General features: G+C 41.5%; 2 protein-coding genes across 7 annotated transcripts in view; one reads left to right on the top strand and one right to left on the bottom strand.

The window, feature by feature from the left end:
• The window catches only part of NCAPD2 (non-SMC condensin I complex subunit D2), a 31,306-nt gene extending 22,417 nt beyond the window's left edge, over positions 1–8,889 (bottom strand). For 3 of the 6 annotated variants that reach the window (XM_019834405.3, XR_002159486.3, XR_002159487.3), the window contains exons 1-2: positions 8,100–8,398; positions 6,925–7,074 (exon numbers count right to left, since the gene is read on the bottom strand). In XM_019834405.3, the coding sequence (XP_019689964.3) occupies positions 6,925–7,051 (127 nt within the window). In that variant the 5' untranslated portion in view covers positions 7,052–7,074; positions 8,100–8,398. Of the gene's footprint in view, positions 1–6,924; positions 7,075–8,012; positions 8,399–8,746 lie in introns of those variants that run through there. The other 3 variants (XM_019834406.3, XM_019834408.3, XM_019834407.3) reach the window with 3 other exon arrangements.
• MRPL51 (mitochondrial ribosomal protein L51) lies at positions 8,527–10,113 on the top strand. Its single transcript, XM_023256717.2, has 4 exons — positions 8,527–8,786; positions 9,131–9,225; positions 9,309–9,419; positions 9,869–10,113. Exons 1-4 carry the CDS (start codon positions 8,677–8,679, stop codon positions 10,063–10,065), a joined length of 513 nt encoding a protein of 170 aa, XP_023112485.2. The 5' UTR covers positions 8,527–8,676; the 3' UTR covers positions 10,066–10,113.
• Positions 10,114–18,050: the final 7,937 nt, after the last annotated feature.

Below are 18,050 nucleotides of genomic sequence, written 5' to 3'. Positions count from 1 at the left end.
ATTTATTTATTAAAAACTTTTTAAAAATGTTTGTTTATTTACTTTTGAGACACACACACACACACACACAGAACCTGAAGCAGGCTCCAGGCTCTGAACTGTTAGTGCAGAGCCCAACATAGGGCCTGAACTCACAAACCATGAGATCATGACCTGAGCCGAAGTCAGACGCTTAACCTGACTGAGCCACTGAGGAGTCCCTTTATATTTTTATGTTTTAAAGTTTAATTTATTTTGAGAGAAAGAGAGCACGAATGGGGGAGGGGCAGAGAAAGAGGAAGACAGGGAATCCCAAGCAGGCTCTGCACCGCCACTGTAGAGCCTGACACAGGGCTCCAACCCACCAACCAAACCCCGAGATCACAACCTGAGCCAAAATCAAGTCAAACACTCAACTGACTGAACCACACAGGTGCCCCAGGACTCCCTTCTTTAAAACAAAACAAAAACACTCAATGCCTTTCATTTGACTTTGCTATCATATCCCTTTTAAGATTTATTTATTTTTGAGAGAGAAAGACAGAGTCGCAAGTGGCGGAGGGGCAGACAGAGGGGGAGGCACAGAATCAGAAGCAGGCTCTAGGCTCCAAGCTGTCAGCACAGAGCCTGACTCATGGCTCGAACTCACGAAGCATGAGATCATGACCTGAGCTGAAGTTGGATGACTGAGCTACCTAGGGGCATGTGGATATCCCTTTTAAATTGTGTCTCCTCTTTCAATTTCCTGATCTGTTTGTGGGATTTATCAACCTAACAACTATTCTCTCAAATATTACCAACTACCTATTTTTTTTTATTACAACTAATGATTTTCTTCGTCCATATACCTGTTTAATTCTTTGAAGCATTACCTACTGATCTGGTCTAGAGTCAGACTGCTAATTTAGGTTTATATTTGGCTTGAACACTTACCAGGCCAAGCTACTTAGCTTACTAAGTCTGTTTCCTCTTCTCTAAGTGAGGAATAATACACAAGATTGCACATCATAGGGCTTTTCAGAATTTTTTGGTAAAGGTTAAGTAGAAATAATCCTGTGAAGCAGTCAGAATAATACTTAGCACACAGTGTAACTCAGTATATGTAATTTATTTATCACTCTCTTTTTTTAAAGTTTATTTATTTATTTTGAGAGAGAGAGAGAGAGCAAGCAGGGAAGAGGCAGAGAGAGAGGGAGACACAGAGGGAGAGAGAGAATCCCAAGCAGGCTCTGCACTACCAGCACAGAGCCTGATGCAGGGCTCAATCCCATGAACTGTGAGATCGTGACCTGAGCCAAAATCAAGAGTCAGACGCTTTAACCGAATGAGCCACCCAGGCACTCCGGCTATTTACCACTCTTACAAACTTCCTTCTGTAATCTGGAAAATATAGAAAAATGGAAAAGAGAAATACACAGCAATTAACATCTGGCTAACTTTTTTCCATCTCTTTCCTATGCTTAGTATTTCTGCTGTTGAGGTCATATCACATACTCACTTCTCTGTTCTGCTTTTTAAAACTTAATATTATGGGGTGCCTGGGTGGCTCAGGCAGTTGAGCATCCGACTCTTGATTTTGGTTCAGGTCATGATCCCAGGGTTGTGGGATTGAGCCCTGCATTGGGCTCTTGTGCTGAGCGTGGAGCCTGCTTGGGATTCTCTCTCTCTCTGCTTGTCCCCCACTCTCTCTCCAAATAAATAAATAAAACTTAATTTTACAATAAGAATATTATAAAACCTTTGTAAATAATTTTAATGGTCACATAATAGTCCATCATATATATATATATATATATATATATATATATATATAAATTAACTTACTATTCCTCTATCATTAGACATTATATCTTTTTTTTTTAATTTCTTTTTCTTTTTTTTTTTTTTTCCAACGTTTATTTTATTTTTGCGACAGAGAGAGACAGAACATGAATGGGGGAGGGGCAGAGAGAGAGGGAGACACAGAATCGGAAACAGGCTCCAGGCTCCGAGCCATCAGCCCAGAGCCCGATGCGGGGCTCGAACTCATGGACCGCGAGATCGTGACCTGGCTGAAGTCGGACGCTTAACCGACTGTGCCACCTAGGGGCCCCTTTAATTTATTTTTCTAATGTTTATTTTTTGAGACAGAGAGAGACAGAGTGTGAGCTGGGGAGGGTAGAGAAAGAGGGAGGCACAGAATCAAAGCAGGTTCCAGGCTCTAAGCTGTCAGCACAGAGCCCGACATGGGGATCAAACTCATGAGCATTGAGATCATGACCTGAGCTGAAGTCGGACGCTTAATCGACTGAGCCACCCAGGTGTCCCTCTCTTCTTTATAATGTAGGCTTCATGTCCAATGTGGGGCTTGAACTCAGGACCCTGAGATCAAGAGTAGCATTCTCTACTGAGTCAGCCAGGTACCCCTATTGTTAGACAATATGATATTTCTAATTTTTTCCACTAAAATTCACATTTACTCCCTTGGCAAATCTGGATTAAATTCAACTGCCTGCTTACTTCATTCATGTAATCATACAAATAAAAATAAAAATGGCTTGACAAAAATATACAATCATGCTAACTATTCTTACTTTAAACTTATGACCATTAATCTCAAGTGGGCCCTTAGTATTTCTTGGTAAGCCTGTTACAAATTCCCAGGCCTCCTCACCTTCTTCTAGGCAATTATTTCACACCTTTCCTCTGCTCATAAGATCAAGGCCTTCTTCCCCAATTCCTTCTCAGTTAAAGGCTTCACTTCCTATCTCACTGAGAAAATAGAATCACACAGAAGAGGGGCACCTGGGTGGCTCAGTTGGTTAAACAGCCAACTTTGGCTCAGGTCATGATCATGCAGTCTGTGGGTTCAAGCCCCATGTCGAGCTCTGTGTTAACAGCTCGGAGCCTGGAGCTGGCTTCAGATTCTGTTTCTCCCTCTCTCTGCCCCTCCCCTACTCTCTCTCTCTCTCTCAAAAATAAACATTAAGAAGCACATAGAAGAGAACTTCCAGCTGCCCCAAGATCTGTATTTCCCCTCACTACCTGCATCTGTGCCCAGCTACTCTGTCTTTTCTTTTGCTACTGCAGATAAACTGTCCCACCCTCTAGTAAAACCATCTCCTCCCTCTGTGCACCAGATTACACACTCTCTTACCTACTAAAGATACTGCTCCAACAATCTGTCCCCTCTCCCTCTTGCATCATCAACCTAACCTTCTCTGATAGCTTCCATTCAGTACATACACATGTAATGCCACCCATCTTATAAAAAATCCTCCCGGGGAGCCTGGGTGGCTCAGTCAGTTAAGTCTCTGACTCTTGATTTTGGCTCAGGCCATGATCTCAGTTTGTGGAATCCAGTCCCACGATGGACTCTGTGCTGACAGCATGGAGCCTGCTTGGGATTATCTCTCTCTCCTTCTCTCTGCCCTTCCCCTGCTCTTCCTCTCTCTCTCTCAAAATAAAAAAATAAACAAAAAATCCTCCCTCAACTCTACCTCCTCCTCCATCATCACCTCATTTCTCTGTTACCCATGAAAGCAAAACAATCAGAAAGTTATCTAAACTCTGTCTTCCCATTTTCTCATAAACCCACCTATTTCAATTAGCCTTGTGCCCCCACTACTCCTCTGAAACCGCTTTCCCCAATCACCACATTGTGAAGTCCAGTAATTAATTTGCAGTTGAGCTCTCCACCTCTTTTTGAAACATCTCTTAATTTAGCCTGTTTAGTGCCTTTGTTCACTTTCTGCCTCAATGACTGGTCCTCAGTTTCTCCTACTGGTTCTTTCTCATCTTTCCAGCCTCTAAATACTGGGCTGTCTCAGCTCTTACATCTCTAAACTGCTTTTTGTCTCCATCTACACTCAAATTTCATGGCTTTAAATGGCCTTCTACATGCTGAACATTAAACCCCAAACATATAGCTGTAGCGGGCACCTCTCCCCCAAACTCCACAATTCTACAACCAACAGCCCAAAGCTGCTCCTCTCATAAGTTACCCCATCTCTGTAAATGGTACTTCCATTTTTCTAGTTGCTCGGATCCAAAAACCTTGTAATCATCCTAGATTCTTTCTCTAACCCTGTAAATCCCAGCCAATCCATCAACAATCCTGTTGGCTGTACTTTTTTTTTTTTTTTTAATTTTTTTTTTCAACGTTTTTTATTTATTTTTGGGACAGAGAGAAACAGAGCATGAACGGGGGATGGGCAGAGAGAGAGGGAGACACAGAATCGGAAGCAGGCTCCAGGCTCCAAGCCATCAGCCCAGAGCCTGACGCGGGGCTCGAACTCACAGACCGTGAGATCGTGACCTGGCTGAAGTCGGACGCTCAACCGACTGCGCCACCCAGGCGCCCCTCTACTTTTAACATCTATACAGATCCTGGGGTACCTAGGTGGCTCAGTTGTTGAGTGTCTGACTTCGGCTCAGGTCATGATTCATAGCCCTTGAATTTGAGCTCCGCATTGGGCTCACTGCTGTTAGCATGGACCCTGTGTCAGATCCTCTGTCCCCGCCTCTCTCTGACCCTCCCCCGCTTGCACTCTCTCTTTCAAAAATAAATAAAAAATATTAAAAGGCAAAAACATCTATTCAGAACCTAACTTTTTATGAATACCTCTACTGTTATCACCCCAGGCAAGGCAAGCTACCTGGTACTACTGTATTACCCTCTCAATGAGTCTCCTGCTTCTTCCCTTGCCCCTCACACTATTCAACACAATAGTGATACTTTTAAAATGTCAGACTGTGCCATTCCTGTGTTCACACTGAAGCTAAATCTTTATTATGACCTACAAGACTCCAGATTAGTGCTTCTCTAACTTAAATGTGCATCTGAATTACCTAAGGATATTCTTAAAAAACGGATTTTCTGATTCAGTAGTTCTGGGATGGGTCTTTATCTTGGATTTCATTTTTTTTTTTTTTTGGATTTCTGATAAATTCCTAAATCATGATTCTAATTTGCTGGTCTGAAGGCCACAGTGTAAGGAGCAAGACTCTAGAATAACCTGCACCACTTCTCATCTGACATCTTTCCCTAGCTTACTCCACTCCAACCATATTGGCATTTTCCCACCTCCGAGCCTTGGCACTGGCTTTTCTCTCTGCTTAGAAGGCCTATGAGAACTATCTGCATAGTTTACTCCTTCACTTTTAAGGCCTCTGCTCAAATGTCACTGATCAGCAAGCCTTCACTGATCATCCAACATAAAATGCAGTTCCTACCCTCCCACACCATATTTTGTTTATCCTGCTTACTTTTCTCCCTGGCACTTATAGCCATCTGACATAGTCCTTATTTATTTATTTCTTGTTGAGAACCTTGAGAGAAAGAACTTTGTCAACTTGTCTGTTTTGTTTACTGTTGTGTCCCCAGGACCCAGAACAGTGTCTGACAGTGTATCGTCAGTAAATACTTATTGAAAAAGGAAATGATTTGATCTTATAGAACTTATAGTTAGGGTTCTAAACACCAAAAGCAATGTAATTATTATAAAAAGAACTCTTTTTTTTCCCAACGTTTTTTTATTTTATTTTTGGGACAGAGAGAGACAGAGCATGAACAGGGGAGGGGCAGAGAGAGAGGGAGACACAGAATCGGAAACAGGCTCCAGGCTCTGAGCCATCAGCCCAGAGCCTGACGCGGGGCTCGAACTCACGGACTGCGAGATCGTGACCTGGCTGAAGTCGGACGCTTAACCGACTGCGCCACCCAGGCGCCCCTAAAAAGAACTCTTAAAGTGAGTAATTATTCATTTAAAAAATGATGCATTATAATAACTGAAGAACAATTTACTACACTGTGCAGCCTGTGCAATTGGTGACGCATATATCAACACTATATGGAGAGAATAGTCTATCTCCACCATAGTGGATTCTGTTGACTTGCCAGCTACTGGTTGACCTCCACACTCTGCGTTCTTTGCTTACCAAATGGTGAGATGTCTGGGTTTAGGGAGGCTCCTAGATAATAATCTTTATCAATTTAGACAATCTGGGTAAATCTGTATCCCTTATCAGTAATTAGTTCAGGGAAATAGGCAAAATCCAATTCTGGCTAGGTCTGTTGGGAGGCTTCCGGTAAAGTTTTAAAAAAAGAAAGAAGTATACTACTTCTTTACTACTTCTGTACATAAGAGCAAGGAGCTGGCATCTAGCAACCATCATGGCCAAGAGGAGACAAGCTGGAGTTAAATTATCAAGCTGCTGCATTAACCAACCCTTCTTGTTATAGAAGATAATAAATGAAGTAGGCTATTATCCCTATCTTAACAGATGAGGAAACAGGTACAGACAGAATAAGTAACTTGTCTAAGGTGAGAGTGGTAGAGCCAGGATTCAAATTCAGATAGCTTGGCTCCAGAATCTTAATCTCTACTCTATGTACCTCTCTAAAACAACCTGAAAGACCACTTCCAAGAAGTATAGTGACATTACAAGGTCTTAGTGATAATGTATAAATTGCCTTGTTCATCTGTAGGTTTCAACAGATAACTGTATTGTGCATATACTGTTCAGTGTTGTAGGTGTACACATTTTTTTCTTATTATTGCACACCCCTGGAAACAAGAGATCTAGACTCTAAAAAAGTACTACCTGAAACAGGTCAGGTCAAGCCCCATACATTCTGAGAAAGCTACCTTTTCCTATAACTTTTAAATCCATCAGAACTTAGTTTTGGCACATGGTAAGAGGTAAAGATCTAAAATAAGTTTTTCTCCAAAGAGTAGCTGCATACATCAAGACTGTTTTTTGAATGATTGAGAAAAGGAGGTCAGTGTGGATACTCTTCATGTAATACATCCCAAGCAATGCTAGGAAGAAAACCATGAATAGGAAAGATGGGTTCTTTGCCCTCATGGAGCTTAGCAGTGTAGTGCAAAAGGCCAATAATATAATTACATGGGGGATGGCTGTTTTGAAGGGCCAGGCACAGTAGCCGCTACGAAGTCTTACCTCTAAGCTGTGATGGAAGATGTCGGATGGACAGTACCTCTTGCACTACATACTGATTCACTCCTCCACTTTTCAACAACTCCTCTGGGGCTAAAGGCAGATGGAACTCATACAGCTGGGGACACATCTTTCTCCCACTGGCTCACAGGGCTGGAAACCAAACAGCAAACAGATCAAGATCTATATCTAAGGACTGTCTTTTTAATCTGGTTCTATTATTCCTCCACCCTCAGATATATGACGCTTATATCAAACTTATACCACGGCGGTAACGTTATCTTAAGAGGATGTGAGGCAACCCTGGACTAGTCCAGGATTCTAGTCCAGAATCTAATTCTAACTGTGACTCTGCTATTTGGTTATGTCACTTACCCCCTGAACCTCATCTGCACAACAGAGTTACTAATCTGATTATTTTGCAAAGTTGCTCTGAGGATCAAAAGAGTCAAAAGACAAGAGAATGTTTAAAGAAATACAAAGTGGCAGGGCACCTGGGTGGCTCAGTCGGTTGAGCGTCCGACTTCGGCTCAGGTCATGATCTGGTGGTTTGTGGGTTCGAGCCCCGCATCGGGCTCTGTGCTGACAGCTCAGAGCCTGGAGCCTGCATCAGATTCTATGTCTCCCTCTCTCTCTGCACCCCCGCCCCCCCCCCCCCCCGTCACATTCTGTCTCTCTCTCCTTCAAAAATAAATAAACATTAAAAAAAATTAAAAAAAAAAACAAAGTGGCATATCAATGCATCAAGTTAGCATTTCCATTTTAACGGACATTTCCATTTTTATGCACTGAGAGAAGGCCTCACTCAAGGCTAGGGCAGTGGGCCAGCATGGACTAGTGCGTGTCCTGGCTCCAGAATGGGAGAGTATTAACATTTAACATCTGTTTACTCTGTGTCACGTTCTTATTAGGCTATTTGAATATATCATATCTGATCTAGTTCTTCGAATGCCAATCTCATGGAATGCATGATAACACAACCCTATTTACAGATGAGGAAACTGAAGCTAAAAAAAAAAAAAAAAAGGTTAAGAGATTTGCCCATATTCCGCACGGGTCTGTTAAAACTTACTGTTTCTACTACATCTTACCGCCAGAATTACGCCTAATATCGCGTCATACTGCCCCATCCCCAACCTTCCCAGTCTTTCATTCCCCGCTGCCCATTAACACCACACCTCAGAAAAGAACTTCACCCGCCGCTCCTCCGACTCAGGACGTGGGGCCGAAATGAAGGAAAAAACACGGACTGCACAATACGCACCAATCAGCACCGCAGCACTCAAGCGGGCAGAGAAACCGGCCAATCCCCGGCAGGCGGAGGCAAAAACCCGCCTCTTAGCCAGGCGCCGCGCGGGCAAAGCCACAAAGGTGGAGTTCAAATCTCAACCGCCGTTAGGAGGCCAATCGCGTCACTCTCTGCAGAGACCCGCCAATCACATCTCAGGAGCCTGGAAGCCAGACGCGCCGCCAGGGGCGGGGCAGGGTCTAGATCCCCTGCCCGCCTCCCCTCGTCTCGCGGCTGCCTCATTCTGCCGCCCTTTCTAGCTAGGCGGTGATAGCGCCCTTGGGCTAGTGACCCACTCAGTCACCGCCCCGGCCCCCCCCCCCCCCGCCCCGGGGCAGGAGGCAAGTCCAAGCCGGGAGTTAAAAGGTTTAGGCTCTAATCCGTGTTCCGCCATCTCCTCTATGTGACGTCCAGCAGGTCACTTCACTCTCTGCGCCTCAGACTTCCTCCCCGGTAGAAAAGGGATAATGAAAACAGCTACAACACAATACTGCTGTGAGGCACAGAAAAAGAGGTTTTGGGTTCCGGAGTTTGCACCTTCATCTCCCTCACAGTTGAGGGACGCCCCCAGGAAAGGGTGAGTTTCCTCGAAATTCAGTTTTGGGGCGTCCTGGGCAACGACGAAATGAATCCCTCTGCTCTTCCGACTCTCCAAGACTTCGGCGGGCGAACCGGAAGCACCTGGGCGGGGTGGGAAGGGAGGGAGGGGTTTCAAGGCCTCTGTACACCGGAACTTGGAGGGTGGGGTTTGTGGCTGGGGAAGGAGGAGCCAAGACGGGTCTGGCTGCGGGAGGTACCTCGATGAGACCCAAGATGGCTCCTTCCGTCTAGTGTCCTGTGAGGCTGGCGCGGAAGGTCCCTGTTAGCTCCTCGAAGATCACGTGTGACCCTACTCTTATGCTTGTGTGGTTGCTGTTGTAGGGAAGAGACGAGAGCAATGGCAGGGAGCCTCTCTTTGGGGGCAGGCAGGGTCCTATGGGGCCGGGTGCCCCTATCCTGCAGAAGCTTCTCTCTGGGTAAGTGGCTGATGTAGAAATTGCCCTGAGAACTGCTTGTCAGTAAGCGGCTCAGACTCATTCCCTTTCTTCCCCGTCCCTAGGTACTCCTGGAATGTTCCACGTAAGGCTCACCCTCCCGCCTCCCAAAGTGGTTGATCGTTGGAACGAGAAGAGGGCTATGTTCGGGGTGTATGACAACATCGGGATCCTGGGTAAGATTCGATTCCGTGGTACAGAATTTCAGAGTAATTTTTTACGTAAGATTATCTTTTTTTCCCCCCACCAGTGTACGAATGGTACCATGCTCAGTAATAAGAGCCGACACTTAACGTGCGTATTCTGGTTGTTTTTGACGCTGTTCTTAGTGCACTACATGTATTAATCCTTACAGTAAGGGTTGTTTTTTGTTTTTTCAGTTTACAGGTAAGGAAACTGAAGCACAGAGGGGTTAAGTGATTTTTTTCCAATGCTAGTAAATGGCAGTGCCAGAATTTGAACCACAAGCAGTCTGGCTCCAGGGTCTGTGCTCTTGATCGTGTAGGTGCTGCTTGTCTGTAGGCGCAGCTCAGGAAAATGTAACTGCATGCTGAAGGCTTAGCTGGTGGAGGCTGTGTTTGTTGCCTCTTGTCTGGGAACTAACGTGTTCTCTCACATTACACAGGAGACTTTGAAATGCACCCCAAAGAACTGATCAGGGGCCCCAGATGGCTTAGAGGCTGGAAGGGGAATGAATTGCAACGTTGTATCCGAAAGAAGAAAATGGTTGGAAATCGAATGTTCCTTGATGACCTGCACAACCTTAACAAACGCATCAGCTACCTCTACAAACACTTTAACAGACATGGAAAGTACCGGTAGAAGAGAAAGCTGGGAACTGTGGAAGAGACACATCTGTCACGGGGGGGGGGGGGGGGGGGGGGGGGGGGGGGGGGGAACAGTACTTTTCCCTTTGGGATTTGTATGCTCTCTAATAAAATGGGGCTTCTTTGGAATCTGTTATCTGCTCTTTATTTTACTCCTACATTTTATTTTACTCTAGATGTTACTTTTATTCATTCAAGTAGACTATGAACTCTGGCTCATCCATCCATAAGTCTTAGGTTTGGACTTCACCACTTGCCCATTGCAGACTAGCTATATTTTTAGCCTTTAAAAAAGAAAAGGGGGTGGGGGCCCCTGGGTGGCTCGGTCAGTTAAGTGTCTGACTTCAGCTCAGGTCATTGATCTTGCGGTTCGTGGGTTCCAGCCCCGCATCCAGCTCTGTGCTGACAGCTTGGAGCCTGGAACCTGCTTTGGATTCTGTGTCTCCCTTTCTGCCCCTCCTCTACTCATGCTCTGTCTTTCTTTGTCTCTCTCTCTCTCTCAAAAATAAATAAACATTAAAAAAAAAAAGAAAACGGGGCACCTGGGTGGCTCAATTGGTTGAGCCTTGGATTCTTGATTTCTGCTCAGGTCCTGATCTCACAGAGATCAGAGATTGAGCCCCTAATGGGGGCTCTGCGCTACCGTCGAGGAGCCTGCTAGAGATTCTCTTGGCCACTCCCCTGCTCTCAAAATAAATAAATTAAAAAAAAGAAAAAGGAAATTGTTGGCACTTTTTGACATTTAGCTTTTCATGTATTGAAAGTGGTAATTTCTTATTGCTTCATAATGCTGTTATCTTAATGTATGTTTGAAAACATTTTCACACTGGAATGAAATGTAACAAATAGAATTATGCTTGTTCATTATTTTCATCAAAAATATTGGGTACATTTTCTAAGTTGAGAAATGCAAGAAAAAATGTAATAGATAACATGATTTCCTAGTTAGGGGATAAAGATATATTCTCACATGTACACTTTAATATGAGGCATTAAGTACCATATGAATGGTTTGCATACTAAGCCTGACTGATCATCAGAATCACGTTGGTAGTTTCACGATTTCAAAAGCCGGGTCTCTGCCCCCAAAGATTTGTGATCTGTAGAGCTGAGCTGAGTCTTGCACATCTACTTTTTTAAAAAATACATTAAAAAAAATACATACAATGGAAATTTTTTAAATTACTGAAGGGTAATCAGGTAAAGAGTTTTCTCACAGCCTGTTTTTTTTTGTGCTTTGCAGAGGCAACCACTATTTTTTTTTTTTTTTTTTTTTTTTTAGTCCTTTGGACATAAACTGTATATGTATAACCATGTATTAACTCTATATCTCCTTTTGAAAAGAGGATTCTATTTATTTTTAGTTTTTATTTTTAATGAAAAGAGGATTCTATATACACCGTTCTATACCTTGCTTATTCACTTAATACAACCTGGATTGTTTTATATCCTCACATTCTATACCATAATGATTTAACTAGTTCCATTTTGATAGATATTTAGATTGTTTCCAGCCTTTTACTTTTTCAAAGCATGACTCCTAATTTTAGACAATTCTGATTGTAAAATCCCTCAGGTGATTTTCATTAACCATGTTTAGAAACCACTGGTGATAAATGATCTAAATAAGAGATTGTATTAGGTCTAATCAGGAGAGGCTTCCTAGAAGAGGCTGGATTTCAGCAAAGAAATAAGTGGTAGAACATTTCAAGTGGGGAAGAGAAGAGTGATCAGTGGTGCATATGACCCAACAAATCCACTCCTAAGTATATACCCACCAGAAATGAAAACATGTTCGTACAAAAAGTGGTACATAAATGTTCATAGCATTGTTATTCATAATAGCAAAAAAGAAGAAACAAAGCAAATGTCTATCAACTGATACAGAAAACGTGGTATATTCATGCAATGGAATATTATTCAGCCATAAAAAAGAATGAGGTACTGATACATCTAACAACATGAATGAACCGTGAAAACACTTTAATAAACCAAAGAAGGCAGTCATAAAAGGCTTGTATTCATATGAAATGTCCAGAATAGGCAAACCTACAGAGACAGAAAGTAGATTAGTTATTGCCAGGGAATGGGATAAGGGATAGGGAATGAGAGATGACTGCTAACAGATACAAGGCTCTTTTAGGGATGGTAAAAATGTTCTGGAATTAGCAGTGATGGTTGCACGACCTTGTGAATACACTAAAAAACAATTGTATACTATATAATCATATGGTATATGAATTATATCTCAATTTTTAAAATGGTGTAGGAGACTTGATTTATTTCTAAATTAAGCTTTATTTTTAGAAAATCAAAGTAATGCATGCATATAGTTAATTAAAAAGAAGGGAAAGTCGTGTGACAAAAAGCCCCCTGCTTCACCTGTCTACCCTCCAAACTAGCTTCCTAGAATGAAAGGCTCTCACTTCTTTGAAATATTTTGGTATTTATTATCATAATTTGAAACAATATGCCCCACTGCTCTTTATGATTTATCAGCTTTAGACTTTATTAGCTTCCTGTTATGAAAGATGAAGATTTAGCCCAATGATTTAAAATAAAAAACCTGTTAAGCTAGGAACAGGAGGAAATTTCTTTAACTTGGTAAAGATTACATACTAGAGATCAACCACAAATATTTAATAGACATGCATTCCCTTTAAGATCTGTAATAAGACATAATAAGCTAAATACGTCAGAAAAAGACAAATATATGATTTTTTTTACAAATATATGATTTAATTTGTATGTGGAATTTAAGAAACAACAGATGAACATAGGGACAGGCAAGGAAAAATAAGGTAAAAACAGAGAGGGAGGCAAAACATAAGAGACTGTTAAATACAGAGAACAAACTGAGGATTGCTGAAGGGGAGACAAATGGGAGGATGGGCTAAATGTGTAATGGGCATTAAGGAGGGCACTTGTTGGGATGAGCACTGGGTGTTATATGTAAGTGATGAATTACTGGGTTCTACTCCTGAAACAAATACTATACTGTATGTTAACAAAGTTGAATTTAAATAAATAAATTTTTTAAAAAGAAAAAAAGATTAGTAACAAGACAAGGATGCGTACCATTCCTGTTGCACTTTAACTTAGTATTGAAAGTCCTAGTGAATGTCAAGAAAGAAAGGAAGAAAGAAAGGGAAAGAAAGAAAAAAAGAGTGGATATGAGGGTTGAAAGAATAGAGATCAAATTATGATCATTTTTTTAATATTTATCAAATTGTGATCATTTACAAATTATATGATTTTCATTGTCTAAAACAGGAATCTTTTAAAAACATATTTAATGTTGATTTATGTATTTTGAGGGAGAGAGAGCGTGAGCAGGGGAGGGGCAGAGAGAGAAGAAGAGAGAGAGAATCCCAAGCAGGCTCCACAGTGTCAGTACAGAGCCCAACGTAGAGCTTGAACTCACGGAGTGTGAGATCATGATGTGAGTTGAAGTTGGGGTGCTTAACTGACTGAGCCACCCAGGCTCCCCTAAACATTTTATTTTTAAATAATCTCTACTCAGTGTGGGCTTGAACTCATAACCCTGAGATCAAGATTCACATGCTCTACAAACCAAGTCAGCTAGGTGCCTTGGGACTTCAATATAAAAAATTTTGAAGAACACAATTCAACCCATAACAATAGTCTTTGGTGTCCCCAAGTTGTTAGTTCTTGAAATTCATGATTCCTTATAGCTTCTATAGATTCTCCAGGTTTGATTTTGGAAGAGGAAGCCAGTGGCCTCTATTAGTTATCCTGTCAGGAAACTGGATTTACACTCTGCAATCCTCTCCTTTCTTGTAGCCCTTTCCCCATTCCTCTTCATCATAGTTTTATCAGCATTTTGGCTTAAATCAGTAGACAGTATTTACATTATTAGGACTATGTAAATATTGTTTACTACTTGGTGTACTGGGGGATAACTAGTGTTTCTTATTTAAAAATTCTGTATCTTGGGGCGCTTGGGTGGCTCCGTCGTTTAGGTATCTGAGTGGCTCAGGTCATGATCTCGTGGTTCATGAGTTTGAGCCCCACATGGGGCTCTCTGCTGTGAGGACTTCAGAGCCCACTTCAGATCCTCCGTTTCCCTCTCTCTCTCTGTCCCTCCCCCAATTTCTCACTCAAAAATAAACAATCATTTAAAAAAAGAAAAAACATTTAAACAATAAAACCTCTATATCTTTATCGAGATACAATTCAACCAATCCAATGGATTTTAGTATATTCACAGAGTTGTACATCCATCATCATTTTGGAACATTTTCATCACTACTCCAAAACGAAATCCTATGCCCCTTAACTGTCACCCTCAATTCCCCCTCCCTCCCGGTTCTAGACAACCACAAACCCACTTTCTGCCCCTATACATTCTTGCCTATTCTGGATGTTTCATCTAAATGGAATCATACCAGATTTCATCCTTTGTGACTGGCTTTTTAAATTTAGCATAGTGCTTTCAAGGTTCATCCACGTTGTAACATATATTAGTACTTCATTCCTTTTTATTACTGAATAATATTCCATTGTATGGATACACCACCTCATATTTATCCATTCATCAGTGGGTGGACATCTAGGTTGTTTTTACTTTTTGGTTATTCTTTTTTTTTGTTTTTTTTAAAAGTTTATTTATTTTGCGAGAGAAAGAGAGCACAAATAGGGAGGGGAAGAGAGAGAGGTAGAGAGTCCCAAGCAGGCTCCACACTGTCAGTGTGGATCCTGATGTGGGGCTTGAACTCATGAACTATGAGATCATGACCTGAGCCGAAGTCAAGAGCCAGATGCTTAACCAACTGAGCCATCCAGGTGCCCTGTGGTTACTCTGAAAAATGCTGCCATGGACATTTGTGTAACAAGGTTTTGTGTAGACATTTTCATTTCTCTTGGGTATAAACCAAGGAGTGGAGTTGCTGGGTCACTCTATGGTAACTCTATGTTTAACTATTTGAGGAACTGCCAACTCTTTTCCAAATTGGCTGCATTATTTTGTATCTCTACCTGTGGTGTATGGAGGTTTAATTTCTCTACAGGCTTGTCACCATTTGGTATTCTTTGTTTGTTTTTCATTATAGCCATCCTAGTAGGCATAAAGTAGTGTCTCACTGTGGCTTTGATCTGTATTTCCCTGATGGCTAATGATACAGAGCATTTTTCTTGTGCTTTATTGGCCACTTGCATATCTTATTTTTGAGAAATGTTTATTTAGATCCTCTGTCCATTTTCAAATTTTTAAAATTATAATTGAGTTGGAAGAGTCCTTTATATATCCTAGATACAATTACCATATCAGATATCTGATTTGCAAATATTTTCTTTGATTCTGTGAATCCTTTTCATTGTCTTGATCACGTTCTTTGAAGCACAAAAGTTTCATAATTTGCTGATGCCCTGTTTATTTTTCCTTTTGCGGTTTGTGCTTTTGTTATCATATCTAGGAAATCATTGCTTAATCCAAGGTCATGAAGACATGTAGCTATGTTTTCTTTTAAGACTTTTAACCCAGCAATAGCACTGCTAGGAATTTATCCAAGGGATACAGGAGTACTGATGCATAGGGCCACTTGTACCCCAATGTTCATAGCAGCACTCTCAACAATAGCCAAATTATGGAAAGAGCCTAAATGTCCATCAACTGATGAATGGATAAAGAAATTGTGGTTTATATACACAATGGAATATTACGTGGCAATGAGAAAAAATGAAATATGGCCTTTTGTAGCAACGTGGATGGAACTGGAGAGTGTGATGCTAAGTGAAATAAGCCATACAGAGAAAGACAGATACCATATGGTTTCACTCTTATGTGGACCCTGAGAAATTAACAGGAACCCATGGGGGAGGGGAAGGAAAAAAAAAAAAAAACAGGTTAGAGTGGGAGAGAGCCAAAGCATAAGAGACTCTTAAAAACTGAGAACAAACCGAGGGTTGATGGGGGGTGGGAGGGAGGAGAGGGTGGGTGATGGGTATTGAGGAGGGCACCTTTTGGGATGAGCACTGGGTGTTGTATGGAAACTAATTTGTCAATAAATTTCATATAAAAAAATAAATAAATAAATAAAATGAAAAAAAAAACATCAATTCTCTTACATCAAAAAAAAAAAAGACTTATAGTTTCAGCTCTTACATTTAATTTTTTGATACATTTTGATTTAATGTTTGTGTATGGTGGGAGGTAGCCATCCAAATTCATTCTTTTGCATGTTCACATCCAGTTGTCCAGCAGCATTTGTTGAAGAGACTATTCTTTCCCCCATTAAATGGTCTTGGCACCCTTGTTGAAAATCAATTGACATAAATGTAAAGTAACTTCTATTTCTTTTTTTTTTTTTAATTTTTTTTTCAACGTTTATTTATTTTTGGGACAGAGAGAGACAGAGCATGAACGGGGGAGGGGCAGAGAGAGAGGGAGACACAGAATCGGAAACAGGCTCCAGGCTCTGAGCCATCAGCCCAGAGCCTGACGCGGGGCTCGAACTCACGGACAGCGAGATCGTGACCTGGCTGAAGTCGGATGCTTAACCGACTGCGCTACCCAGGCGCCCCAGTAACTTCTATTTCTTATTTAACTTTTTTTTTTTCTCAAGTTAATTGCCTCTTTTTCTTTTGTATAATTTTCTATGTATCTAGCTCTAATTTTTTTCCATATATCCCATCGGAACTGTTAAATACTTGTTCATATTATTTTTCAATTATTTATTATGTATTTATTTATGTTTATAATTTTTTAAATTTTTATTATTTATTTATTTATTTTGAGAGAGAGAGAGAGACAGCTTGAGGGGGGAGGGGCAGAGAGAGGGAGAGAGAATCCCAAGCAGGCTCCACACTGCCAGTTCAGAGCCTGACTCAGGGCTCGAACCCACGAACTGTGAAACCATGACCTGGGCTGAAATCATGAGTCCAACGCTTAACTGACTGAGCCACCCAGGTGCCCCTTATTTATTTATTTTTAAAGTTTTTATTTATTTATTTTGAGAGAAAGAGAGTGTTTATGCACGTGTGCATGAGTTGCGGAAGGGCGGAGGGAGAGGGAGAGAGAGAATCCCAAAAGGGCTCCGTGCTGTAAGCACAGAACTTGACCAGGGCTGGATCCCATGAAAGCCGAGATCAAGAGTCAGATGCTTAACCTACTGAGCTACCCAGGCACCCCTTATTTTTCAAATATTTAAACATGGCAGATACTTTATCAGTTTTTTTCTCTGGAGACTTTCCTGCAGTTTTTTTCCATCCTCTTGCTTCAGTCAGGACACATGGCACAGCTTCCATACCCAGGATTTTCTTTAAGCAGTTTTGTGTGTGGATCCAGCATTCCATTCCTTATATCTATCGCCTTTCTCTTTCCTGTTTGCCAGAGTGCATCTTGTAGTAGCCTACTTAGAGAGGTAAGAATTTTGATAATGAAAGGAGTCTATATTCTTCTTTTGATATACATTGATCTTTTAAAAAAAATTGATCTTATATTGGTAGTTAGATTGGTATGAAATTCTAGGTTAATGGTATTTCTTCGGAATTTTAAAGACACTGCCACTTTGTCTTCTATCTTCTAATACTGTATTGAGATGCTATTCTGATTCCTGTTCTTTTCCCCCCTCTTTTTGAATTTTTTTAGCTTCTTCTCTTTTTTCCAAAATATTCCAATTTCATAAAAATGTGTCTTGATATGCTTCTTTTATCTTTCGTTGTGTCGGGCACATAGCACACTGTTTAATCCAGAGAGACTTGTTCAATTCAGGAAAATTTTCTTTTATTTCTTTTCAATCTCTGTCTTTGGGGCGCCTGGGTGGCGCAGTCGGTTAAGCGTCCGACTTCAGCCAGGTCACGATCTCGCGGTCCGTGAGTTCGAGCCCCGCGTCGGGCTCTGGGCTGATGGCTCAGAGCCTGGAGCCTGTTTCCGATTCTGTGTCTCCCTCTCTCTCTGCCCCTCCCCCGTTCATATTCTGTCTCTCTCTGTACCAAATAAATAAATAAACGTTGAAAAAA

The sequence above is a fragment of the Felis catus genome, chromosome B4, assembly GCF_018350175.1.
Source record: "Felis catus isolate Fca126 chromosome B4, F.catus_Fca126_mat1.0, whole genome shotgun sequence".
NCBI classification, from domain to species: Eukaryota; Metazoa; Chordata; class Mammalia; order Carnivora; family Felidae; genus Felis; species Felis catus.
Note: the sequence above shows the minus strand (reverse complement) of the source record. Positions and strands in the feature narration are given on the sequence as shown.